This window comes from Schistocerca cancellata, chromosome 4 (genome assembly GCF_023864275.1).
Source record: "Schistocerca cancellata isolate TAMUIC-IGC-003103 chromosome 4, iqSchCanc2.1, whole genome shotgun sequence".
Taxonomy (NCBI): Eukaryota; Metazoa; Arthropoda; class Insecta; order Orthoptera; family Acrididae; genus Schistocerca; species Schistocerca cancellata.
The window spans coordinates 25,900,636-25,927,068 of record NC_064629.1 but is presented as its reverse complement, the minus strand read 5'-3'; the positions used below and the strand labels follow the sequence as shown (position 1 = coordinate 25,927,068).

The 26,433-nt window shown below is 45.2% G+C and overlaps 1 protein-coding gene across 3 annotated transcripts in view; it reads left to right on the top strand.

The window, feature by feature from the left end:
* Window positions 1–25,363, top strand: part of LOC126184803 (protein Aster-B-like) — a 243,951-nt gene extending 218,588 nt beyond the window's left edge. For all 3 annotated transcript variants that reach the window (XM_049927391.1, XM_049927390.1, XM_049927389.1), the window contains 4 exons: window positions 14,185–14,373; window positions 19,661–19,838; window positions 24,467–24,587; window positions 24,674–25,363. In XM_049927391.1, the coding sequence (XP_049783348.1) occupies window positions 14,185–14,373; window positions 19,661–19,838; window positions 24,467–24,587; window positions 24,674–24,865 (680 nt within the window). In that variant the 3' untranslated portion in view covers window positions 24,866–25,363. The remainder of the gene's footprint in view (window positions 1–14,184; window positions 14,374–19,660; window positions 19,839–24,466; window positions 24,588–24,673) is intronic.
* Window positions 25,364–26,433: the final 1,070 nt, after the last annotated feature.

Sequence of the window (26,433 nt, the reverse complement as noted above, 5' to 3'; positions counted from 1 at the left end):
TTGGGGGGAATTTGTGTGCCCCCACTGCATTGACTGCAATTTTGTCTCGCAGTTCACATGCTTAACCCATGTTTCGTCACCAGTAATGATGCGATCGAGTAATGAGTAGCCATCTTTCTTGTAAGTGTCCAAAAACGTTAACGCTGCAGCCATTTGCTAATTTTTATGAATCTCTGTCAAGATTTTTGGTATCCATCTTGCACAAAACTTGTGGTAACCAAGCTTTTCAGTAATGATTTCGTGCAACAAACTTCGTGAAATTTGTGGAAAACTCATAGAGTGTTCCGTTATTGTGAAATTACGGTTTTCACGGACCGCGGCATCTACTTTTTCGACAAGTTTGGCAGTCACTATGCTGGGTTTTCACTTCGATCTTCGTCTTGAACGTTAGTTCGGTCATTTTTAAATTTTATGACCCATTGACGCACTCCACCTTCAGTGATTATGTTGTCCCCATACACTTCACAAAGCTGCCGATAGATTTCTATCGGTGTACAGTTTTTTGCAGTCAGAAACCTTATTACAGCATGCACTTCACACTTCGCGGCATTTTCAATTAACGCTGACATTTCAAACTGTCACAGTAACTCAACGGAGGACAGCAAGAACCTCTCACTAGCACGGCAGGATGCAGACTGATTGGCGGAATGCCATGACACCAAGATGGCCCCGCTAGCCCCGCCCCTAACGGACACAAACGAAAACGTAATGTACTTTGTGGATAGCCCTCGTATTTAGCAGCGGAAGATCACACTGTAGTTTCTTGTTTAAATCATCGCACAAATGACAAAGTGACAGATACAGAAATAAGTAACCATGGGATAGAAAAGCAACTGAAACCACTCAGTAGAAGAATGGCCACTGGACCTAACAGGGTACCAGTTTGATTCTGCATAGAGTTTGCGAAAGAACTTGCCCCTCCTCTAGCAGCAGTGTACCATACGTCTCTGGAGGAGGGAAGCGTTTCTGGTCATTGGAAAAAGCTCAGGTCATTCCTACTGTGAAAAAGGATTGTCAAACAGATGCACAGAACTATAGGTCTATGTCTCTTGACATCTTACTGTTTTAGAATTTGGACCATGTTTTATGCTCATCTATTACAACATTTGTGAAGACCGAAAACCTGCTCTGTGGCAATCAACATGGGTTTCAAAAACAACAATCATATGAAACCCAACACACTCTGTTCATCCACAAGACCCAGAAAGCATTAGACGCAAGGGTACAGGTAGATGCTGTATTCATTGACTTCCAGAAGGAATTTAATATGGTTACTGCTTACAAGATACAAGTCTGCAGAACATCAGATCAGCTGTGTGTGACTGGATTCAGGAGATTCTAGTGAACAGAACACAGCATGTCATTTTCAACAGAGAGAAATCTGTAGACATAAAAGTGACTTCAGGTGTACCCCAGGGGGCTGTTATAAGACCCATTACTTTCACAATATGTATAAACGACCTAGTAGGTAATATTAGAAGTTCAATGAGGCTTTTTGCAGATGATGCAGTTGTATCCAGAGAAGTTGCAGTCCTAGAAAATTGTAGCGAAATGCAGGAAGACTTACAGAGGACTGATGCTAGGAACAGGGAGTAGCAATTGACCCTAAACATAAACAAATGTAACATATTGTGTTTACATAGACAGAATGAACCATTATTGTATGACTATGCGACTGCAGAACAATCACTGGAAGCAATTACTTCCATAAAAATCTAGGAGTATGCATGCAGAGCAGTTTGAAGTGGAACAACCACATAAAATTTAAGGTGAGTAAGAAAGATGCCAGACTGAGATTTATTAGAAGAATCTTCAGGAAATTTAGTCCATCAAAAAAGGAGGTAGCTTACAAAACACTTGTTCAACCAATACATGAATATTGCTTGTCAGTCCGGGAGATGTACCAAGTACATCTACATCTACATACATACTCCGCAATCCACCATATGGTGCGTGGCGGAGGGTACCTCATACCACAACTAATATCTTCTCTCCTTATTCCACTCCCAAACAGAATGAGGGAAAAATGACTGCCTATATGCCTCTGTGCGAGCCCTAATCTCTCTTATCTTCTCTTTGTGGTCTTTCCACAAAATATAAGTTGGCGGCAGTAAAATTGTAGTGCAGTCAGCCTCAAATGATGGTTCTCTAAATTTCCTCAGTAGCAATTCATGGTAAGAATGCCTCCTTTCCTCTAGAGCCTCCCACCCGAGTTCCTGAACCATTTCCGTAACACATCCCTACCAGTAACAAATCTAGCAGCTCGCCTCTGAATTGCTTCTATGTCCTCCCTCAATCTGACCTGATAGGGATCCCAAACGCTCAAGCAGTATTCAAGAATAGGTCGTATTAGTGTTGTATAAGCGGTCTCCTTTACAGATGAACCACATCTTCCCAAAATTCTACCAATGAACTGAAGACGACTATCCGCCTTCCCCACAACTGCCATTACTTGCTTTTCCCACTTCATATCTCTCTGCAATGTTATGCCCAAATATTTAATCGACGTGACTTGTGTCAAGCGCTACACTACTAATGGAGTATTCAAACATTACGGGATTCTTTTTCCTATTCATCTGCATTAATTTACATTTATCTATATTTAGAGTTAGCTGTCATTCTTTACACCAATCACAAATCCTGTCCAAGTCATCTTGTATCCTCCTACAGTCACTCAACGACAACACCTTCCCGTACACCACAGCATCATCAGCAAACAGCCGCACATTGCTATCCACCCTATCCAAAAGATCATTTATGTAGATAGAAAACAACAGCGGACCTACCACACTTCCCTGGGGCACTCCAGGTGATACCCTCACCTCCGATGAACACTCACCATCGAGGAAAACGTACTGGTTTCTATTACTTAAGAAGTCTTCGAGCCACTCACATATTTGGGAACCACTCCCATATGCTCGCACGTTAGTTAGGAGTCTGCAGTGGGGCACCGAGTCAAACGCTTTCCGGAAGTCAAGGAATATGGCATCCGTCTGATACCCTTCATCCATGGTTCGCAAGATATCGTGAAAAAAGGGCGATGCTTTCTAAGTAGAATTGAAATAGGAAATACATAAGAGCTGAAGACAATGAGCACCTCTCTTTACAGGTTCATTTTGTAAGCACGAAAGTGTCGCAGAGATGGTCAACCAATTCCTGTGCTAGATGCTGCAAAAGAGGCATTCCACGTCACGGTGTGTTTTACTGAAAAATTCTCAGAGCATACATTCCTAGAAGAGTAGAGAAGTATATAGCTTCCTTCTATGTGTATCTCAGAAGAAGACCTTGAAGATAAAGAGAGATTTGAGCCCACACAGAGGCTTACCAACAATCATTCTTCCCCCAAAACACTGGCGACTGGAACAGGAGGAAGGGGAAGTGACACTGCAACACAAAGTACCCTCCGCCACACACCGTGAGGAGGCTTGTTGAGGTATAGATGTAGATGCCATTTAACCCACAGTTTCCTCCTGCATCATGAAGAGCCTATAGAATGCAACAAATATAGCACCACTACAACGGTATGCCATATTGTTTGCTTGCTGACAGGTGGTCACTAAATGGTTCGGCTGGAGATGTGCCCTTTCATTGAAGTGATATTTGGATGTATGCAGTACAGGTTTTAAAACTACATGAGGAATCGGGTTTTTTTATCCTCATTGTTGTACAGTGTTAGTCATGAAGCCATTTTCAAACATCCTAAAATACATATCAGAAAAGTAAGATCAGATAGATTTATGCAATTAGCAATACAACTCCAGAGTGAATTTTCCACTTGCTGGTAGATTAAAACTGTGTGCCAGGCTGAGACTTGAACTAGAGACCTTTGCCTTTCGTGGGCGACTGCTCTGCCGACTGAGCTACCCTAGGGCAACTCATGGCCTACCCTCAAAGCTCTACTTCTGCCAGTACCCCATCTCCTACCTTCCAAACTTCACTGAAGTTCTCCTGTGAAACTTGCAGGACTAGCACTCCTGGAAGAAAGGATATTGCAGAGACATGCCTTGGCCACAGCTTGGGGATATTTCCAGAATGAATTTTTCACTTTACAGTGGAGTGTGCATTGATGTGAAACTTCCTGCCAGATTAAAACTGTGTGCCAGGAAGTGTCAGAAAGTTTCATATCAGCACATACTCAGCTGCAGAGTGAAAATTTCATTCCGGAAACATCTTCCAGGCTGTGGCTAAGTCATGCCTCTGCAATATCCTTTCTTCTAGGAGTGCTGTAGCTGCAGGTTTTGCAGGAGAACTTTTGTGAAGTTGGGAAGGTAGGAGTTGGGATGGGGCACTGGTGGAAATAGAGCTGTGAGGATAGGTCCTGGGTCGTTGGGTAACTCAGTCAGTAGAGCACTCGCCCATGGAAGGCAAAGGTCTCGAGTTCGAGTCTCAGCCCAGCACACAGTTGTAATCTGCCAGGGAGTTTAATATCAGTGAACATACCCCTTCAGAGTGAAAAATTCATTCCGGAAACATCCCCAGGCTGTGGCTGAGGCATGCCTTCACAGTACCCTTTCTTCCAGGAGTGCTACTCCCGCAGCTTTTGCAGGAGAACTTCTGTGAAATTTGGAAGGCAGGGGATGAGGAACTGGCAGAAGTAGAGGTGTGAGGGCAGGTTGTGAGTAACGTCTGGATGACCCCAAATGCTGTAGAGTACTGTCATGAATGATTCTTAAAGGCGGAATTTAAAACTTCAACTTTCCTGTTATTGTCTTCTGTTGTCACCCCAGAATGGCCAACGAGTGACTGGATGGAAACATTCAACCTGCTTAGCTATTTTATGTAGGCCCAGAATTTTCTCAGGTTATCAGCAAGACCTTTTGCTAAGATATGATGGTACATTAATCTTCTTATGAATGCACAAATTCGTACGAACTTTCTACCTGTCAACATTGGCACATTCTTTTTTAAACTGAGAGTGCAAAAATCTCTGCTTCCTCAGCATTTTCCAGATTTGATTATGAAACCACAAATGATCTTTTCCATCCATAATCAGCTTACTTGGTTAAACTTTGCCCATAATTCCGCTTTGTCTGTTATATTCAAACTAAATGATGCCCATTCATTGTGTAAGTGGGATACTAACAACTGCTTATCTGCGTATTCTAGCATAATTACTCTCCCAGCTTTCTTGATGAGTCTGTTAACTTTAAGTAACCATTGTCACTGTGATATCAGGATTGTTAATGCCCATTGCTGTACTGAAATTGCCAGTAGGCCTGTTTGTAATTACAATGTCTAAAATATTTCCATTGTGTGTGGGATCTCTAACCAGTTGTTCAGGGCAGTTTCCAGAAAGCATGTTCAAAAGTACCTATCAAGACTGTCTGGACCACATGCAATGAATCCATAGATGTCTCAATACTTGGTAGGTAAAACATGCCTCCAACTAATATTGCACGATCTGGGTATCTTCTCACTATTGAACATAGACGTTCTTCGAATGACTTTAAAAGTGTCAAGGTGGTATCAGGTGGCCATTACGAAGCCTGAAAATGAACTATAGTTCACCTAGACCTGTTACAAGCCTCGTGATAAATTCACAGTCAGACTCAATTTTGACCTTGACAGAAATAATATTTTTGCCAACCACATTGAACACTCCCCCCTCTTTCAGCACCTAATCTGTCATTTCGATATACATTCCATGCCTCTCTAAATATTTCAGAGCTTTCTACTTCAGGATTCAGTCAGCTCTCTGTTCAGAGAATAAGTTGAGTGTGCCAACTTCCCTAGAGGGCAGTAAGTTCAGGAACTTTGTTTCGAATACTTTAACAATTTACTTTTAAAATGTTGATAATTGAAGTGTATTTACTTTGTACCCGCTCTCCCAGGTATCAGTATTTGGTCCGCTTCACTCAAATCCCTAGTTAGTGCCTCCATATCCTCTAGTACTTGACAAACGCTAGCTCTAAATTTTACAGCACTTATGACCTGGTACTTGATCATAGTTTTTCTTGAAGATGTAGTAAAACCTTTCCTTTTTTAATCAGTATTGTTACCAACCATCTCTTGATTTCTTTTTAATGGTATGCTGTACACTACTTTCTTCTACAGCTGAGTGAGGCTCCTCCTCTACAGATTACAGTCTAGATCTTTCCTTTAGCTCAACTACCTAATTCTATTGTTGCAGCTTTAATGTCTTCCTGAAGAGCACAAATATTCACCTCTTTTTCTGGAATCTTGCTGTCATTTTTATACAACGTACATCTCTGTGTGAGGTCCTCACTAGAAATCCTTTCTTCTGTCCCACTACATTCATTCCAGTGAAACCCCAATTCACAGTACCTGCACACCAACACAGAAGATGCTGGAAATGTCCACCATTGACATTGATGAAGCACTCTGCTAGATTTATTAAACTGTGAGACACTTACAGCAGCCCTGCCTGAGTGTAACAGCAATAATGTGTTCAGTGTTCCATTATTGCTCTTTCAGTGTGTGTGTGTGTGTGTGTGTGTGTGTGTGTGTGTGTGTGTGTGTGTTATCTGAATATATCTGACTCTCCAATTTGCCCCATAGGTAAAAATCAAAGGGGCTAATCAGGTGATAGAGGTGGCCAGGAGGTAGCAGCGTCTCACTGAAATTCACAGGCACTCATGACAAAGTTGTCATGGTAGTGTGTGCTTTTGCTCTGTCTTGCTGAAAATATCCGTACAGTTGTTTATCTTCTGTGACTCGACCCATGTACACATTAAAATGTTTCTGGGCATTTTGAGTAGCATTATCATTGTAGTGAAAAAACTGTTACAGTGCAGACATCAAGCATTTGCACACCAAATCTTCAGAATATTCAAGGGTTCTTCGAAGTATGGATAAGGGTTTTCTGATGGGTAATGATGCATGTTATGTGAGTTCATATAGCCGTACTAGGTCTCAATTGAAGAAATGAAAAAACTGAGGTTCCAAAAGTCCTGATCCCACTTCACTCAGAAACCTCTGGCAGAACTCGTCACATGAAATTTCATCTGGATGCTTTAACTCACGCACAACAGTAAATTTGTAAGGATACAGATTCGACTCCTTTCTGATGATGTTTTGACACAACAATCTCTTAATTGTCACTTGCGCAGATAAATGGCATTGAGATTTCATCAGACTTTATTCCAGGCTGACCTTCGCTCGGGCAATGTTTGGTTATCTTTGGATAGTTACAGTTTTTATTCTCTACAGACCCTGTTTTGCGCTATTTTGTCACTGTGTTTTGCATTGGAGACTTTGCTGGAAGTTTCCCAAACGACTTCCAGTCTTACTATCTAGCTCTAATGGAACCACACACACTGCCCGTGAATTGTGCTTTACATAATGCTCGACAGTGAATGTGCAGTCTTTTACTGTGAGCACCATTTTGTGTTAACATTCAAGTGGTCACTTACATGACTGCTCATCTCACCCAGACATAATCACACAGTAAAGTACTAGGGACAGAGCATGTGAGGGATGCACTTGCACAAATATGTGACAATGTCCAACTGTTACATCAATATCACAGTCTCCAGCACTTTCTTGATTTGGCAGGTCTCTTATTCATGAACAAGGGTGAGTTTAGTGTCTGTCTTATTTTGTGGATTAGTTTTATTTTGGCACTCTGTACGTGTTTGTATGTATTAGTGGCCTGTTACAGCTGTATTTATGCTTGCAGATTAAACAAATTAAGCTGACTGGTCGAGACTTCTAACATTAAATAATCTTATACAAACTTAAGCAAAATCAGATTTGTATAATTTTCTGTGTATAACACTTATGTACTCAAGTACTTAGCCTTGTGCAAAAATTAGAAATGTAAACAAATAAATAGAGATCAACTCTATCATGTTTACTGTAAACAAATTTAAACTTGAGTGCACTATTTCCCATCTGATTAACTTCCCACATTAAACTATGGAAAATCCAGGATGGAATGTAACAATATTATGAAAAGAACAGTTGCTACTCACTAGGATAGTTGGTGTTCACCAGGATGGTTGCTACTTACCATATAGCAGAGATGCTGAGTCACAGATAAGCACAACAAAAAGACTGTCAGAAAGTGAAATCTTGGCCAACAAGGCCTTTATCAAAAATAGAAAACACACACACACACACACACACACACACACACACACACACACATGACCACAGTCTCTTGCTGCTGAAGTCAGACTGTGAGCAGCAGTGCATGATGGGAGAGGCAACCAGGTGGTTGGGGTAAGGGCAACACTGGGACAAGGAGGGGAAGGATAGCAGGGTAGGGGTTGGGGATGGTAAAGTGCTGCTTGTCGGAGCATACAGGGACAGGTGGAGAGAGGGTAGGTCAGCTAGGTGCAGTCGGGAGATTAGACAATTTCGGTGGGGGTTAGTGGAAAAGGAGAGAATTAAAACGACTGAGGATGTGTTGGTGGAATAGAGGGCTGGAATATGGGAATGTAGGATATATTTCATGGAGAGGTCCCACTTGCACATTTCAGAAAAGCTGGTTTTGGTCGGAAGGATCCAGATGGTACAGGCTGTGAAATAGTCACCGAAATAAAGAACGTCATGTTGGGTGCAGTTCTCAGCAGCAGGGTGGCTCAGCTGTTCCTAGGCCACAGTTTGTCAGTGGCCATTCATGTGGACAGACAGCTTGTTGGTTGTCAGGCCCACATAGAATGCAGCACATTGGTAGCAGCTCACCTTGTAGATCACATGACTGGTTTCACAGGGAGCCCTGCCTTTGATGGGATAAGTGATGCTTGTGACCAGACTGAAGTAGGTGGTGGTGGGAGGACGTATTGGACAGGTCTTGCATCTAGGTCAATCACAGGGATATGAGCCATGAGGCAGGTGGTTGGGAACAGGGGCTATGTAGGGCTGGTCAAGGATATTGTGTAGGTTTGGTTGGAAGGATAGTGGGTAGGACGTTCCTCATTTCAGGGCACGACAAGAGGTAGTCGAAACCCAGGTGGAGAATGTGATTCAGTTGCTCCAGGCCTGGGTGGTACTGAGTCACGAGAGGAATGCTCCTTTGTGGCAGGACAGTGGGACTTTGAGAGGTGGTGGGTGACTGGGGAGAGAAGACATTAGAGATCTGTTTCTTTTACTAAGTTGAGATGGTAATTATGGTTCATGACTTAGGGCTTCACGATCATCCTCAGTCCCAGAGACTGAATCAGTGAAGTCCTCCCAGCCAGAGAAACCCAAGGAGCAGTGAGCAAAGTCCAAGAAGAAGACCGCTAAGACCAAGTAAATTGCAGTGGCACCCACACCACAGCTACCTACAAGCTCTGCATCTGGGCATAAGGTGGAGATTCTGGCATCCACTGAAGACCTAGATCTCACCAGATCCTCAGACACAATGGATGTAGACTGCTCAGGCAATAAGTCGGTGGCAGCAGGTGACCCTGAGGCGTAAACTGCCTCATTGAATGTTCCATGCCTTCCCAGTCTCATGATGATGTCATTCTCCAGTGGAATTCAAGCGGTTTTTTCCACCGCCTGACTGAGCTACGGCAACTGTTAAGCTTTACACCTGCTTTCTGCATTGAACCTCCAGGAAACCTGGTTCCCGTCATTGTGAACCCCTGCCCTCTGTGGCTATAAGGGATGTTACAGGAACTGTAACACCTATAATCGAGTGGCAGGTGGAGTCTGCATTTATGTCCTAAACTCAGTCTGTAGTGAAACTGTGCCCCTTCAAATCCTTCTTGAAGCTGTGGCTGTCAGAATAAGGATGATGTAGGAAATAACTGTCTGCAATGTATATCTTCCTCCAGATGATGCAGTACCCCTGAATGTATTAGCTGCACTGATTGCTCAGCTCCCTAAACCGTTCCTATTTTTGGGAGATTTTAACACCTATGACACCTTGTGGGTTGGCACCGTGCTTACTGACTGAGGCAGAGATGTCGAAACTTTACTGTCTCAGTTCGACCTCTGCCTCTTAAATACTGGGGATGCCACACATTTCAGTGTGGCTCATGGTAGTTACTCGGCCATTGATTTATCAATTTGGAGCCCAGGACTTCTCCCATCTATCAACTGGAGAGCACATGATGACCTGTGTGGTAGTGACCACTTCCCCATCTTGCTGTCACTGCCCCGGCATCAGGCCCACGGACACCTGTCCAGATGGGCTTTAAACAAGGCAGACTGGGAAACTTTCACCTCTGTGGTCACCGTTGACTCTCCCCCCCACGGTAACATCGATGTGATGGTTGAGCAGATGACTACAACAATCGTTACTGGGGCAGAAAACACGATCCCTCACCCTTTAGGGTGCCCCGGTGAAAGGCGGTCCCTTGGTGGTCTCCGGAAGTCTCTGAGGCAATTAAGGAGTGTCAGCGAGCTCTACAGCGGCATAAATGGCATCCTTCCCTGGAGCACCTCATAGACACAAACACGATTGCTGAGCACTATGATCAAGCCTCTGTGTCCGAGAACTACCCCCCAGCCTTTCGCAACCTCAAACGGCGGATGGAAAAGAATGTCCTCTCGTTCGCTACACGCCACAGTGAACCCTATAATGCCCCATTTACAGAGTGGGAGCTCCTCAGTGCCCTTGCACATTGCCCTGACACAGCTACTGGGCAAGATTGGATCCACGGTCAGATGATTAAACATCTCTCATCTGACTACAAGCAACATCTCCTCATCATCTTCAACCAGATCTGGTGTGATGGTGTCTTTCCATCGCAATGACAGGAGAGCACCTCCATTCTGGTGCTTAAACCTGCTTGATGTGGATAGCTGTCGGCCCATCAGCCTCACCAATGTTCTTTGTAAGTTGCTGGAACATATGATGTGTCAGCGGTTGGGTTGGGTCGGGTCCTGGAGTCACGTGACCTACTGGCTCCGTGTCAGGGCAGCCTCTGCCAGGGTCGCTCTACCACTGATAATCTTGTGTCCCTCGAGTCTGCCATCTGAACAGCCTTTTCCAGATGCCAACACTTGGTTTCCATCTTTTGTGAGTATGACACGACCTGGCGACATCATATCCTTGCCACATTATATGAATGGGGTCTCCAAAGCCCGCTCCTGATTTTTATCCAAAATTTCCTGTCGCTTCGTACTTTCTGTGTCCAAGTTGGTGCCTCCCATAGTTCCCCCCCATATCCAGCAAAATAAGGTCCCGCACAGCTCCGTATTGAGTGTATCTCTATTTATAGTGGCCATCAATGGTCTAGCAGCAGCTGTAGGGCTGTCGGTCTTGCCTTCTCTGTATGCAGACAACTTCTGCATTTTGTACTGCTCCACCAGTACTAGTGTTGCTAAGTGGTGCCTACAAGGAGCCATCCACAAGGCGCTGTCATGAGCTGTAGCCCACGGTTTCCAGTTTTTGGCTGCAAAGTCGTGTGTTATGCACTTCCGTCGGTGTCGTTCCGTTCATCCAGAACCAGAACTTTACCTTAATGATGATCCACTCACTGTAGTGGAGACATATTGACTCTTAGGACTTGTTTTTGATGTCTGATTGACTTGGCTTCCTCACCTTCGTCAGCTTAAGTGGAAGTGCTGCCAGCACCTCAGTGCCCTCCGCTGCCTGAGCAACACCAACTGGGGTGCAGATCGCTCTATGCTGCTGCAGCTCTACAGAGCCCTTTTCAATCCCGCCTTGACTATGGGAGTGTGGTTTATGGTTCGGCAGCACCCTCAGAGTTGCTTTTACTCAACACAGTTCACCACTGTGGTGATGGCCTAGCGACAGGAGCATTTAGGACGAGTCCGGTGATCAGCGTCCTGGTGGAGGCCGGAGTCCCTCCAGTGCAGGTTTGGCATGCGCAATTGCTCTCCAGTTACGCTGCACATGTTTGTAGTTCTCCTGCGCATCTGAATTACCGTCTTCTTTTCCCTCCCACGGCGGCTCATCTCTCGCATCGGCGACCAAGGTCAGGGCTTACAATTGCAGTTCGTGTGTGATCCCTTCTCTCCGAATGGGAGTCCTTCACTTTACCTCATATACTTGAGGTTCATTCACAAACACCTCCTTTGTGTACACCGAGGCCACGGCTTCGCCTGGACCTTTCACATGGCCCTAAGGACTCAGTTAACCCTGCGACTCTCTGTTGTCACTTCCTCTTGATTCGCGATGTGTACTGGGGCCATGAAGTGGTTTACACTGATGGCTTCGATGGCTGATGGTCACGTTGGCTTTGCCTATGTCCATGGAGGACATATAGAACAGCACTCCTTACCAGATGGCTGCAGTGTTTTCAGTTTCAGTGCAGAGCTGGCGGCCATATCTTGTGCTCTTGAACTCACCCGCTCATGCCCAGGAGAGTCGTTTCTCCTGTGTACTGACTCCTGAAGCAGTCTACAAGCTATTGACCAGTGCTACTCTTGTCATCCTTTGGTAGTGACCATCCAGAAATCCATCTGTGCCCTGGAATGGTCCAGTCGTTCAGTGGTGTTTGTCTGGACCCCAAGTCACGTCGAAATCCCAGGCAATGAACTTGCTGACAGGGTGGCCAAACAGGCTATGCGGAAACCGCTTACGGAGATCGGCTTCTCTGAAACTGACCTGCGTTCAGTATTACACTACAAGGTTTTTCGCATTTGGGAGATGGAATGGCATAACCACAGCAGCTTTAGTTTTATGTTTTGTTCTTGGGGATCAGTCTTATCATTTGCTCCAAGTATTAGCACATGTCCTTTGTCCCAGTGTGTCCTCCACCCTAGTGCTTTCAGGGTGGAGGATTTAATGTGTTGCAGAGTGGCTTTCTTTTTCTTTTTATCCTCATGGTCAGCCAGCCATGGTAATCTGCTTTCTTGTTTTTAACCTCTTCTACCTGTTTCTTGTGTCTTTGTGGTTTTCTTGTCCCCTTTTGTCCATTTAAGTGTTTGTTGCCCTTCAGTCGTTGTTGTGGTGTTTCCTTACATTCTGTTTTCTGGTGTAAGTCTCATGGTCTCATTCTCACCCTTGTAGCATTATTTTCTTCGAAACAAGGGACCGATGATCTTTTAGTTTGGTCCCTTCCCCCCTCTTTTAAACCAACCAACCAGCCAACCAATCAACAGTTCATGACGGCGTCAGGGAGACCCTTGGTATATTTCGAGAGGGACCGCTCATCATAACAGATGCAACATGTGGCAGGGCTGTATGGAAAGGAGTTCTTGGTGTGGAATGGATGGCAGCTGTCGAAGTGGAGGTCTCGGTAGTGGTTGGTAGGTATGAAATGGACAGAGGTACTGATGTAGTCATCTTTGAGGTGGAGATCAACATCGAGGAAGCTCAGTTGAGTAGGACCAGATGAAGTGCTTGGGTGAGAAGGTATTGATGTTCTGGAGTAATGTGGATAGGTTGTCTTCTTCCTCAGTCCAGATCACAAAGATGTCATCAATAAATCAAAGCAGCCGTAAGCATGGATGGTCACCAACAAACTGTGGCCAAGAAACAGCGGGACCACTTTGTTGCTGAGCATGCTGTCCGAGACTACGTTCTTCATTTCAGTGACTGGTTCACAGCCTGTGCCATCTGGATCCTTCCCAAACACCAGCATTCCTGAATTGCACAAGTGGGAATGCTCCCTACAATATATCCTATGTTCTCGTAACCTTCCTGGCCTCAACCTTCTTTAGTTATCGTCCCTACCCATCTAGCCCCTTCCCAGTTCCCATTCCAGCACTATGTAGCCCTCTATTCCACCAGAGCACCCTCCGTCTTTCTACTTCTCTCCTTTTCCGCTAGCCCCCCCTTCTCCGTCTAACCTCCGAACTGTACCTAGCTGTACTACCCTCTCTCCACATCATCCCTTTTTTGTGCTCCTGCAAGCAGCTATTCCTCCCCCTTCCTGTCCCAGCCCTTCCTTATCCCCATGACCCAGTTACCTCTCCCATCGTGCACTGCTGCTCACTGTCTGGCTTCAGCAGCCAGAGACCGTGGTTGTGTGTGTGTGAGTTGCATTTGCGTGAGTGCTTGTGCGTATGATTATTATTTTCAACAAAGCCCTTGTTGGCCAAAAGCTCACTTTCTGACAGTCTTTTTGTTGCTCCTATAGGCAATTCAGCATCTACACTATAGGGTGAGTAGCAATTATCCTTTTCATAACATTGTAATTTCATACTAGTTGTGAATAGTACAACTGCAAACATGAAATTTATGTGATATAAACTGGAACAGCACTAATATACTTATATACTATTGTTTAATTGTTTTAACCCGCTGTTCATATTTCATTATTTAACTTTGTTCATTTTTGTTTGAAAACAACCCAGACTTCTTTTTATTTCAAGGTTTTATTGAAAAGAATACGTGGGCTGGATTGGATGATTTCTATGGATCACTAGCAAAGGCACTTCAGGTAGAATGTGATCATGACAACATTTCCAAGAAGAAAACAACAAGAAGACGCAGACGGGGTGCTACAGTTGGTCCAAATCTTCTGGAAGATTCCACACCTCGACTTGGACACCCACTAACAAGTATACATACCCCCTTGTATTTAAACACCTATAATTTTGTTGGCACTCAGTGAAAACAGAGTAACTGTAATTGACATTTTTCTTTTGCAATATATGTTTCAAAATATTTATTTTGTGCAATCAGACTTGTACAGTAACTCAGTAAGAAATGTAGAACTAATTTCAGGCATGCCTCTGGGGAGTGTGTTGTTTCCCTTCCTGTTCAGTTGTATGTTGCTGACCTAACAGACAGCGTTGTAACCTCTGTTTGTACGCACATGATAAAGGTATCTGTAATGATGTGCTGTCGGAAAACAAAAGATCTGCGCAAATATTCAGTTAAGTCTCGATAGGATTCCAAAGTCGTGCAAAGATAGGTAGCTTGCATAAAAGTTCAGAAATGTGCAATTGACGACTATAATATCAATATGTCATAATTGAAATCGGTCAACTCATATAAGTACCTGTGTGTAACAATTTATAGGGGATATTTATTGAAATGCTCACCAAGGCTCAATTGTAGATACAATAGGTGACAGACAAACAACATTACGTACAAAACACTTTTGCGACCCATCCTAGAATATTGCTAAGGGCCCATACCAAATAGAATTAAGGTAAAGTAGGTAAAGTTGTGTGTTCTGGCCATAGATGGCCCAGTTGAGCCCAATCTGCCGCTATGTCTTCCTCTGCCATGCCATCATCGGATACAGTATAGAGGGACACGTAGTCAGCGTGTAACTCCCAGTTATTGTTGGGTTACTTGACCTTGGAACAACTACTAATTGGTCAAGTAGCTCCTTGGTTGGTCTCATGAGGCTAAGCACAGCCCACACCCAGTCCCCCTAGGAGAAATCCCTGGCAATATCGGGAATCGAACCCCGGTCCCCTGCATGACAGTCAGTCGTGCTAACCACTTAGCTAAGGAGGGGGACAAATAAAACTAACGGGAGATATTAAAAATATACAGATAAAGGCAGCAAAGTTTGTTTGGAGATGCTGAGAGGTCAGAGCTAGCAGAGGTTTGAAGATAGGTACTAATTGTCCCACAAAAGGACCAGCAATAAGTGAGCAGTCTAGGAATGTCCTACAATCACAAGTTGCGCCCTTAGGACCCACAAAAACAAAATTAGACAACGGTAATTACAGTGCTTCCAGGGGTCATTAAGCAGTCATTCTTCCTGCAACCCAGGTGCAGATGGAAAGGAAAGAAGACATAATACTGTAATAAGTGGTACAATGGGAAATACCCTTGGCCATGCACTTGACAGTGGTTTGCATAATACAAATGTAGATTTAGATATAGATACAAGCATTCCATAAGAACTGACATGAGAAGTTATCTTTCAACTTAGATAATGTTTATCATTTTAAGCGGTCCTCCATTTAATCCCACCAATAAATTTGATATTCTTATACTGATGTGATCATAGTCGACAAGGAATTACTGTCTGTCAGTGTGACCTCACATAACTATTAACATATTTATGAAGGTTACAGTGTAATTCATTTGATTGCAGTGAATGAACCTGGCCCTGCATTCACTCACTCTGTTCCCTTTAACAGTTTTCCCTATGTGTGTGCCCCATGCGTCTTTCTACTATCTCTTTCTCTCTCCCATTATTTGTTGTTTCTCGTTTTGTTCTGGTTAGGCAATCACACTGGCCTGTTGTGCCACAGTTACAGAAAATTGTGTGTATGTGTGTGTGTGTGTGTGTGTGTGTGTGTGTGTGTGTGTGTGTTTGTTTCTTTGTTTGTTTGTTTGTTTAAAGGCTGACATCTTACTAAATAATCATTTTATTCTATGTGCCTGTCAGCTGCTGTGGTAAATACACAAGACAAAAAACGCAAAAATGTACCTGTACAGTCGTAGGCTGCTGCAACAATATGGCCGCTGCTGTACCAGTACAGTTGCCATCCACAAAGGGTTAAATTTAAACTAATGAGTGCTATGCACTTTTAGTCATTGATTAATCATTTTTTCATGGTACGCATCAATGGTGAATCTGTATAGTAGACTAACATGTCCTATTTTTCCACCCCATTCTATTGCTGAAATTTTGTGTGTGTTTGATGAGAATATTTGTGGCTACTCACTTGAGAACTATTGATCCTCACCTCTCCCTCCCCCTCTCCCTCCCCCTCTCCCTCCCCCTCTCCCTCCCCCTCTCCCTCCCCCTCTCCCTCCCCCTCTCCCTCCCCCTCTCCCTCCCCCTCTCCCTCCCCCTCCCCCTCTCCCTCCCCCTCTCCCTCCCCCTCTCCCTCCCCCTCTCCCACCCCCTCTCCCACCCCCTCTCCCACCCCCTCTCCCTCCCCCTCCCCCTCTCCCTCCCCCTCTCCCTCCCCCTCTCCCTCCCCCTCTCCCTCCCCCTCCCCCTCCCCCTCTCCCTCCCCCTCTCCCTCCCCCTCTCCCTCCCCCCCTCCCCCCTCCCCCTCTCCCTCCCCCTCTCCCTCCCCCTCTCCCTCCCCCTCTCCCTCCCCCTCTCCCTCCCCCTCTCCCTCCCCCTCTCCCTCCCCCTCTGCCTCCACCTCTGCCTCCACCTCTGCCTCCACCTCCCCCTCCCTCTCCCCCTCCCTCTCCCCCTCTCTCCCTCCACCTCCCCTCCCCCTCTCCCACCTCTATCTCCCTCCCCCTCTCCCACCTCTATCTCCCTCCCCTTCTCCCTCCCCCTCTCCCTCCCCTCCCCTCTCCCTCCCCCTCTCCCTCCCCCTCTCCCTCCCCCTCTCCCTCCCCCTCTCTCCCACCCCTCTCCCACCCCTCTCCCACCCCTCTCCCACCCCCCTCCCTCCCACCCCTCTCCCGCTCACCCCTCTCCCTCTCACCCCTCTCCCTCCCACCCCTCTCCCTCTCACCCCTCTCCCTCTCACCCCTCTCCCTCTCACCCCTCTCCCTCCCACCCCTCTCCCTCCCACCCCTCTCCCTCTCACCCCTCTCCCACCCGCCCCTCTCCCTCCCGCCCCCCTCCCTCCCGCCCCCCTCCCTCCCGCCCCCCTCCCTCCCACCCCCCTCTCTCCCACCCTCCTCCCTCCCACCCCCCTCTCCTCCACCCCCCTCTCCCACCCACCTCTCCCACCCCCCTCTCCCACCCCCCTCTCCCACCCCCCTCTCCCACCCCCCTCTCCCACCCCCCTCTCCCACGCCCCTCTCCCACCCCCTCTCCCGCCTCCACCCCCTCCCAACCCCACCCCCTCCCCCTCCCAACCCCCTCTCCCTCCCCATCTCCCTCTCGCTCCACATCTCCCTCTCTCTCCACATCTCCCTCTCGCTCCCCATCTCCCTCCCCCTCCCCCCTCCCCCTCTCCTTCCCTCTCTCCCCCTCTCCCACCCCCTCTCCCTCTCTCCCCCTCTCCCTCCCCCTCTCCCTCTCTCCCCCTCTCCCTCCCCCTCTACCTCTCGCTCCCCTCTCCCTCCGCCTCTCCCTCTCGCTCCCCTCTCCATCCCCCTCTCCCCTCTCCACCCCCTCTCCCATACCCCCTCCCCCACCACTCTCCCCTCTCCCACCATCTCATGCTCTCCCTCCCCCTGCACTCTCTCCCTCCACCTCCAACTCACTCTCTCCCTCCCCCCTCTACCCCATCTTCCCCCTCTCCCTCACCCTCTTCCTCCCCCTCCTCCTCCCCCTCCTCCTCCCCTTCCCCAAACCCCTTTCATTCTCCCTCCCCCTTTCCTTCTCCCTCCCCCTTTCTTTTTCCCTCTCCTCTCCTCCACTTCCCCCCACTCTCCCCCTTTCCTTTTCCCTCCCCTCTCCCCCACTTCCCCCCACTGTCCCTCCCCTCCCCCACTGACACTCCCCTCCCCCACTGACCCTCCCCTCCCCCACTGTCCCTCCCCTCCCCCACTCTGCCTCCCCTCCCCCACTCTGCCTCCCCTCCTCCACTCTGCCTCCCCTCCCACACTCTGCCTCCCCTCCCACACTCTGCCTCCCCTCCCCCACTCTGCCTCCCCCCCCACTCTGCCTCCCCTCCCACACTCTGCCTCCCCTCCCACACTCTGCCTCCCCTCCCACACTCTGCCTCCCCTCCCACACTCTGCCTCCCCTCCCACACTCTGCCTCCCCTCCCACACTCTGCCTCCCCTCCCACACTCTGCCTCCCCTCCCACACTCTGCCTCCCCTCCCACACTCTGCCTCCCCTCCCACACTCTGCCTCCCCTCCCACACTCTGCCTCCCCTCCCACACTCTGCCTCCCCTCCCACACTCTGCCTCCCCCCTCACCCACTCTGCCTCCCCCCTCACCCACTCTGCCTCCCCCCTCACCCACTCTGCCTCCCCCCTCACCCACTCTGCCTCCCCCCTCACCCACTCTGCCTCCCCCCTCACCCACTCTGCCTCCCCCCTCACCCACTCTGCCTCCCCCCTCACCCACTCTCCCTCCCCCTCACCCACTCTGCCTCCCCCCTCACCCACTCTGCCTCCCCCCTCCCCCACTCTGCCTCCCCCCTCCCCCACTCTGCCTCCCCCCTCCCCCACTCTGCCTCCCCCCTCCCCCACTCTGCCTCTCCCCTCCCCCACTCTGCCTCCCCTCCCCCACTCTGCCTCCCCCCTCCCCCACTCTGCCTCTCCCCTCCCCCACTCTGCCTCCCCTCCCCCACTCTGCCTACCCCCTCCCCCACTCTGCCTCCCCCCTCCCCCACTCTCCCTCTCCCCTCCCCCACTCTGCCTCCCCTCCCCCACTCTGCCTCCCCTTCCCCAATCTGCCTCCCCTCCCCCAATCTGCCTCCCCTCCCCCAATCTGCCTCCCCTCCCCCACTCTGCCTCCCCTTCCACACTTTTCCTCCCCTCCCCCTCTCTGCCTCCCCGTCTCTGCCCCCCTCCCCCCTCTGTCTTCCCCTCCCCCTCTCTGTCTTCCCCTCCCCCTCTCTGTCTTCCCCTCCCCCTCTCTGTCTTCCCCTCCCCCTCTCTGTCTTCCCCTCCCCCTCTCTGTCTTCCCCTCCCCCACTCTGTCTTCCCCTCCCCCTCTCTGTCTTCCCCTCCCCTCTGTCTCCCCCTCCCCCTCCATCTCCCCCTCTGTCTCCCCCTCTTCCACCCCCTCCCCCTCTTCCATCCCCCTCCCTCTCTTCCATCCCCTCCCTCTCTTCCATCCTCTCCCCCTCTTCCATCCCCGTCTGCCTCTCCCCCTTTTCTCCCCCTCTGCTTCCCCCTCCCCTATCCCTATCCCTCTCCCTATCGCTATCCCTACTGATATCCCTCTTCCTATTGCTACCCCTACCCCTACCCCTACTCCTACCCCTCTCCCTTTCGAGCAATGCTCTTTCTATGGTGGAAACAGCACAGGTGTGTTCATTATATTCATATTTATGATTACAGGGCCATATCTGAATGATGGTCGAAGCAGTGGTCCAGACTTCTTGGCTTGGACTTTAGTAGTGGTTCTTACTGTTCTTGTGTTCCTAAATGGGCTTTTGTATTGCAAATTGTGGATGTTGGAGGAATGGACGCAACATACAGATCACCCTTTCTCTGTAATGGACCTGCAAGTAATGAGGTAAACTTTTCTGTCAAAATTTAGCATCTTCCTTCATTATTTCATATTAAATATAAGTAACTCTTTGGAAAAAGAAATGAACATTGTTGTATTCTGCAGCACTCTCTAATACTTTGAATTATTCTGCTATGTTGGCTTACTTATTAAATGCAAGTCTTGATACGTCCCTCTCACTTCGGCTCATGTGTTGAATGTAGACATTCTCACAAGCTCATAATGACTGGGCCAAAGAGTAGTACTATATATATTAAAAGAGGACAGACCACCACTCACCTTTAAGATACAGTGTTGAACTACTATGGTCCACATGACATGTCAGCAAATAATGTAATCCGCTATTTCTACGCATAGCATGCATTTCAGTGTACGTGATTTTTCATTTTAATCCGTGTGTGCTGACACCTGTGTTTTTATCATAATTCATTAAGGAAACACACCAGTTATAAATAATCCTACTTTTTTGTGTTTATGAATTTTTCCAGAAACAAAAATTGAGTTCCACAGCGTTGTAGCATTACCAATTGCTATTAGAGATACTGGTGAAAGTCTGCAGAGAACAACAAGACAGACAGTTGACTGGCTACACACACACACACACACACACTCTCTCTCTCTCTCTCTCTCTCTCTCTCTCTCTCTCTCTCTCTCTCTCTCTCGTGTGTGTGTGGAGGGGGGGGGGGGGGATGGTACATGCATGCATGAGTGCGTAAAGCTTCACACATTTACCTTCATCAGTCCATATCATTCCTGGAGTGGTAAAACTTGGAAAAAAAGCTGAGTACATTGTCTCCTGAAGTGGAGTCTGGAATTGTTGCTGCTTTTGAAATCTCATTACTCTCTGCCTTGCCCTTCTTGCTCTCTCCCACATTACCCTTGAATTTGAGAAGAATAAAACTCAAATTCCTGTTCATCTAGATTGAGGTTTTCCCGAAAATCAATTGACATTAATGCTTAGATGGTTCCTTTGTAAAGGACATGACCCAGCACTTTGACTGTCCTTCTCATATCCAAACTTATGTTCTATCTCTAATGATGGGTCACATTTCAGTGGTGTCGGTGGAGTCTATCAGCAGGACGGGTTTCACTAGACATGGCCTGCACCTCAACAGGTATGGGAAGGGGAGGTTGGCAAAGCTTATAGGTGACAGCATAGGTGGGGTTGGTTGGATCACTCATGGAAAAATTTGTGCTGTAGTGGGTGTTAGAGCTGCACCTTTTTTAGATTGAAGTCAGCTGATAGGTATTCCTACTTAAGGAAAGTCTCTCTAACAAAGGAATCACTTTTGACAAAGCTTAGGTATCCGAGTAATGAGGGAATTGGTATATTTCATCAAAATATACAAGGTATTAAAGATAAAGTTAGTGAACTGCTTATAGATGTTGACTCTGAAATTATTGGTATATCTGAACACTTCTTAAATAAGGAGATAATTCAGAGGCTTTCTTTACCAGGATACAAGTTGGCTGGCAGCTTAACTCTAAAAGATTTTTGTGCTGCAACACGTGTTAAATATAGTCATCAGCTGTTTAGGAAAGCTAATCCAGTTGCTGTAGAGACCTTTGTAAACCTTATCAAGGAACAAGAGTGGCAAGATGTTTATAGCGCTGATACAGTAGATGATAAATATAATGCTTTTCTCAAGACTTTTCTCACGCTCTTTGAAAGTTGCTTTCCGTTAGAATGTTCAAAACAGGGTACTAGCACAAACAGGCAGCCTGGGTGGCTGACTAGAGGGATAAGAATATCTTGTAGAACAAAGTGGCAATTCTATCAAAACGTTAGAAACAGTCAAAATCTAAATGCAGCAGCCCATTACAAACAGTATTGTAAGGTGCTTAAAAATGTTATTAGGAAGGCAAAAATTGTGTGGTATGCAGATAGAATAGCTAAGTCTCAGGATAAAATTAAAACCATATGGTCTGTAGTAAAGGAAGTGGCTGGTCTGCAGAGACAGGTCGAGGATATGGAATCAGTGCATAGTGGGAATGTCCGTGTTACTGATAAGTCGCATATATGTACAGTATTTAATAATCACTTTTTGAATATAGCAGGTGAACTACATAGAAACCTAGTCCCAACAGGGAATCATATAGTGCTCCTAGAAAAAAGTGTAGAGACTGTTACCTGAAATGCTCCTCCATGATACTGACAAGAGGGAGATTGAGTTAATAATTAATTCACTAAAGACCAAGAACTCTCATGGATATGACGGGCTATCTAGCAGAATACTGAATGTATGTTAGCCCAGTACTTAGCCATATCTGTAACTTTTCCTTTAGGAGTGGTCGGTTTCCTGACCTATTAAAGTACTCGGTAGTGAAGCCACTTTATAAAAAGGGAGACACTAATAATGTTGACAATTTTAGACCTATTTCTATGCCATCGGTGTTTGCTAAAGTTATTGAGACGGTTGTATATACAAGGTTACTGGAGCAGTTAAATTCACATAATTTGCTGTCAAATGTTCAGTTTGGTTTTAGAAATGGTTTAACAACTGAAAATGCTATATTCTCTTTTCTATGTGAGGTTTTGGACGGATTAAATAAAAGGTTGCGAACGCTAGGTGTTCTCTTTGATTTAATGAAGGCTTTTGACTGTGTTGACCACAAAATATTACTGCAGAAGTTGGACCATTATGGAGTAAGGGGAGTAGCTTACAATTGGTTTGCCTCTTACTTTAAGAACAGCAAGCAAAAGGTAATTCTCTGCAATATTGAAAGTGGTAGTGATGTTTAGTCCCAATGGGGCACTGTTGAGTGGGGCGTTCCCCAAGGATCGGTGCTGGGGCCACTGCTGTTTCTTATTTATATAAATGATATGCCTTCTAGTATTACAGGTGATTCAAAAATATTTCTGTTTGCTGATGACACCAGCTTGGTAGTGAAGGATCTTGTGTGTAATATTGAAACAGTATCAAATAATGTAGCTCATGAAATAAGTTCGTGGCTTGTGGAAAATAATTTGATGCTAAATCACAGTAAGACTCAGTTTTTTACACTTCTAACTCACAATTCAACAAGAACCGATGTTTTGATCAGACAGGATGGGCATATTATAAGCGAGACGGAACAGTTCAAGTTCCTAGGCATTCAGATAGATAGTAAGCTGTTGTGGAAACCCCATGTTCAGGATCTTGTTCAGAAACTAAATGCTGCTTTATTTACCATTAGAATAGTATCTGAAATAAGTGACACTTCAACACGGAAAGTATTCTACTTCGCATATTTTCATACGCTTATGTCGTATGGTATTATTTTTTGGGGTAATTCTTCTGATTCAAAAAGGGTATTTTTGGCTCAAAAACGGGCTGTTCAAGCTATATGTGGTGTAAGTTTGAGAACCTCTTGTCGACCCCTATTCAATAGTCTGGAAATTCTGACATTGCCCTCACAGTGTATATTTTCTTTAATGTCGTTTGTTGTTAGCAATATTAGCCTATTCCCAAGAGTTAGCAGCTTTCACTCAGTTAATACTAGGCAGAAATCCAATCTGCATGTGGATTGCACTTCCTTGACTCTTGTGCAGAAAGGAGTGCAGTATTCTGCTGCATCCATTTTCAATAAGCTACCACAAGAACTCAAAAATCTTAGCAGTAGCCCAAACTCTTTTAAGTCTAAACTGAAGAGTTTCCTCATGGCTCATTCTTTCTATTCTGTCGAGGAGCTCCTGGAAGAGCTAATGAATTAAGCAAATTTCAGTGTTACATTGTTGATGGACTTGTCACCTGAATACGTTTTTTTATATTTCATTTTATCTGTTTCTAATATCGTGTTACAATTTCATGTATTGACTCGTTCCATGACCATGGAGACTTCTCCTTAATTTGGTCCAACGGAACAATAAATAAATAAAAAATCTCATCATCAATGAGAAGTTAAACTTAATCTTGCTTGCTTCCTTACTGCCTTCCTTCTCTTTCCCCTTCTATACAAACAACTGATGTCTCTTCTCTCTGCACTGCCCCTCTTCTCACTCTTGGTTGCCTATGGGTTCCATTTGCACAATTTGTGCTGTTGTATTAGAAGTGCATGTGTGTCTTTACAAATTAACTTTGTCTACTTGATGAAGGGGGCTGATATGAATGTAGTGTAACAGCAGTTAATCCTTTTTATGTGCTTGTCGACCATTCAGTACATCATTGCAAGTGTGAGTGGTGACCTACTTTGGAATTATGTACCTTGTATCCAGAATTTCCATTATTATGTTGCATGTGCTTGTTGTAAAGACGCTGTTGACATACAGATCATATTCTAGAACAGTTCTATAACAGAAGTGGACTTCACAGTTTCTTTCCTGGCCTTTTATGTTTTAATTTTATGAGTTAGACTTCTGGATATTCTCTGATAGATTAGTGTGTTACGAAACAGCTTTCAGCTTCTCAGGCAGCAAAGTATTACAGAATAGCCTGTAGTTAGTGTTTCATTTTTAGATGTGCATGCATTCTATCAAATACTTGTAAATAATTCAGTTAACAGTACTTCATTCAAGAATAATTTTTATCTGCATAAACCCTTTGTAGGCATCACAACTGTGGTTGGTTGTTTTTGTGTGAGCTATTCTTAGGTAATAAATTTGACTACAATTGTTAGACATTTCATTCTACTTTATCTTTTCCACACAATTGCAGAAACCCACCAAAATCTCATGAAGAGTGGTTGAGGTTACTACAGCAACAGGAGATTCTTCATAACGTTGAAATGCAAAAATGGCAGAAAGTTCTGCAAGCTGCTGTGCAGTTACTACGTCAGGTAGTCTTTACATTTCCTAAACTAAAAAATTTTATTGTATTTGTGTTGTCTTAAACTATTTTGTTTTTTAATTTTTGTACATACAGAGTGAAGAATCATTGAGTGAGCTGCAAGTCAGTATTAATCCATTAGTCAGCAAGAAAGTATTATCTATACTGAAGGAATCTGTTGCAGAAGAGGAAACTACAAGTAACAAAAATGTTGAACAGACCGTGAAATATCCACAACAAACAGTAAACATTGTACCGCGAAATGCAGGAGAAAATCAAGAGTTGTAACACATATTGTATGCAGTTTCTGTAAAACTGTAAAGTGCTATCCTTTTAATGTATGGGTTGGCCAGAGGCTGTAAACATAAGTGTGTGTGTTCTGTATGTGTTCCCAAAGTGCACCTGCTCAGTTTGAGCAGTATGCCTTGTTTTATATGGATTTGTAAAACTGTAGGAAGTGTGGGACTGCAGTAGTATTTTATCACTCTTACCCTACATGAGAGATTGTGCAGAAATATCCCAAAGAAAATTTTTCTAGTGTACATGTGGTGCAAAAAAGTGACTTTCAGCTGTTAGACTCAAGTTGCCACTTTTGAATGTTATGAGTATGAAAAATTTTCTTGTTTTTTACCTGTGATAGTTAAATACTAGTTGTCATCGATAATGGACAACTAAAATAGCAGTTTTGATATTTTTAATAGAATAATTTGTTATTATATTGTGGCAGTGCAAAACAGTTTACTGCAGTTATAACTTACAGTATTGAAGAGAGGAGGAGTGTGTTGTTTCGGGGGTGGGGGGGGGGGGGGGGGAGGAGAGAGAGAGAGAGAGAGAGAGAGAGAGAGAGAGAGAGAGAGAGAGAGAGGGGTGTGTGTGTGTGTGTGTGTGTGTGTGTGTGTGTGTGTGTGTGTGTGTGGGTGGGTGGGTGGGTGCTTACGCACACAAGTTGATCTTATATATATTGAGGTTAAAACAGTGTATAGGCGTGAATTTTATACCTGGCGTTAAACTAGTGGAAATACTTTATTTATGTCAAACTAGAATAGATAGTCAAAGTTCAGTATGCCACATCAGTATCATTGTCTAATAGTGTACAAGGACAGTCATAAGTAGTGTTTGTATTTATTATTGTGGTTATCTTAGCACTGAGTTTATTTTATTAAGTCATATGTTGAATAAATTTGTTGAATATTTAAATAATGAATGCCAGTTATTTGTGATATGTCAGTCAGGTGTTGCACAAATTAATTTGCATTGTAAAGATGTGGGTCACTGATTTAATGAAGTAATGAAACACTGCAAAATTCATACATTTTTATTGTGCTTTTCTATCTGTCTTTGTTACAGACTTTTGTGGCAGATTGCAATTGTTAACTCTGAGCGGAGCAGTAGATGCTGTTGACTGTTTTTATCATGGTAGTGGTCCTGGTACTGATGCTGGTAGTTATGATGGGCTGTTGTTGTTGTTGTTGTTACTGATTTTTTACTGCTGCTACCACTGCTGCTGCCACTACCATCATAATTATAAATTTTACTGTTACCAGTACTGTCACTTTCACAAGTAGTTCCATTGTGCTGGCTGCCCCTTTCGTTACTGTAATCATTATTTTGATGTTGAATAATGTATAATATAGAATTCTTACACATGAATTATTTTACTGATAACTTTAATACTTATTGTGAAATAATTAATTTACTCTCAGCTAAGATCTGACTCTGCCATGTCTAAAATTTGAAACAGAAACTAGTCAGTGACATAAAGTTCATATTTTACTTCACATACAGGAAAAGGGTCACTAAGGGTTATAAATAACTATAAGATCTATTGTCTCATGTAATATAAGTTTGTTGTGTAA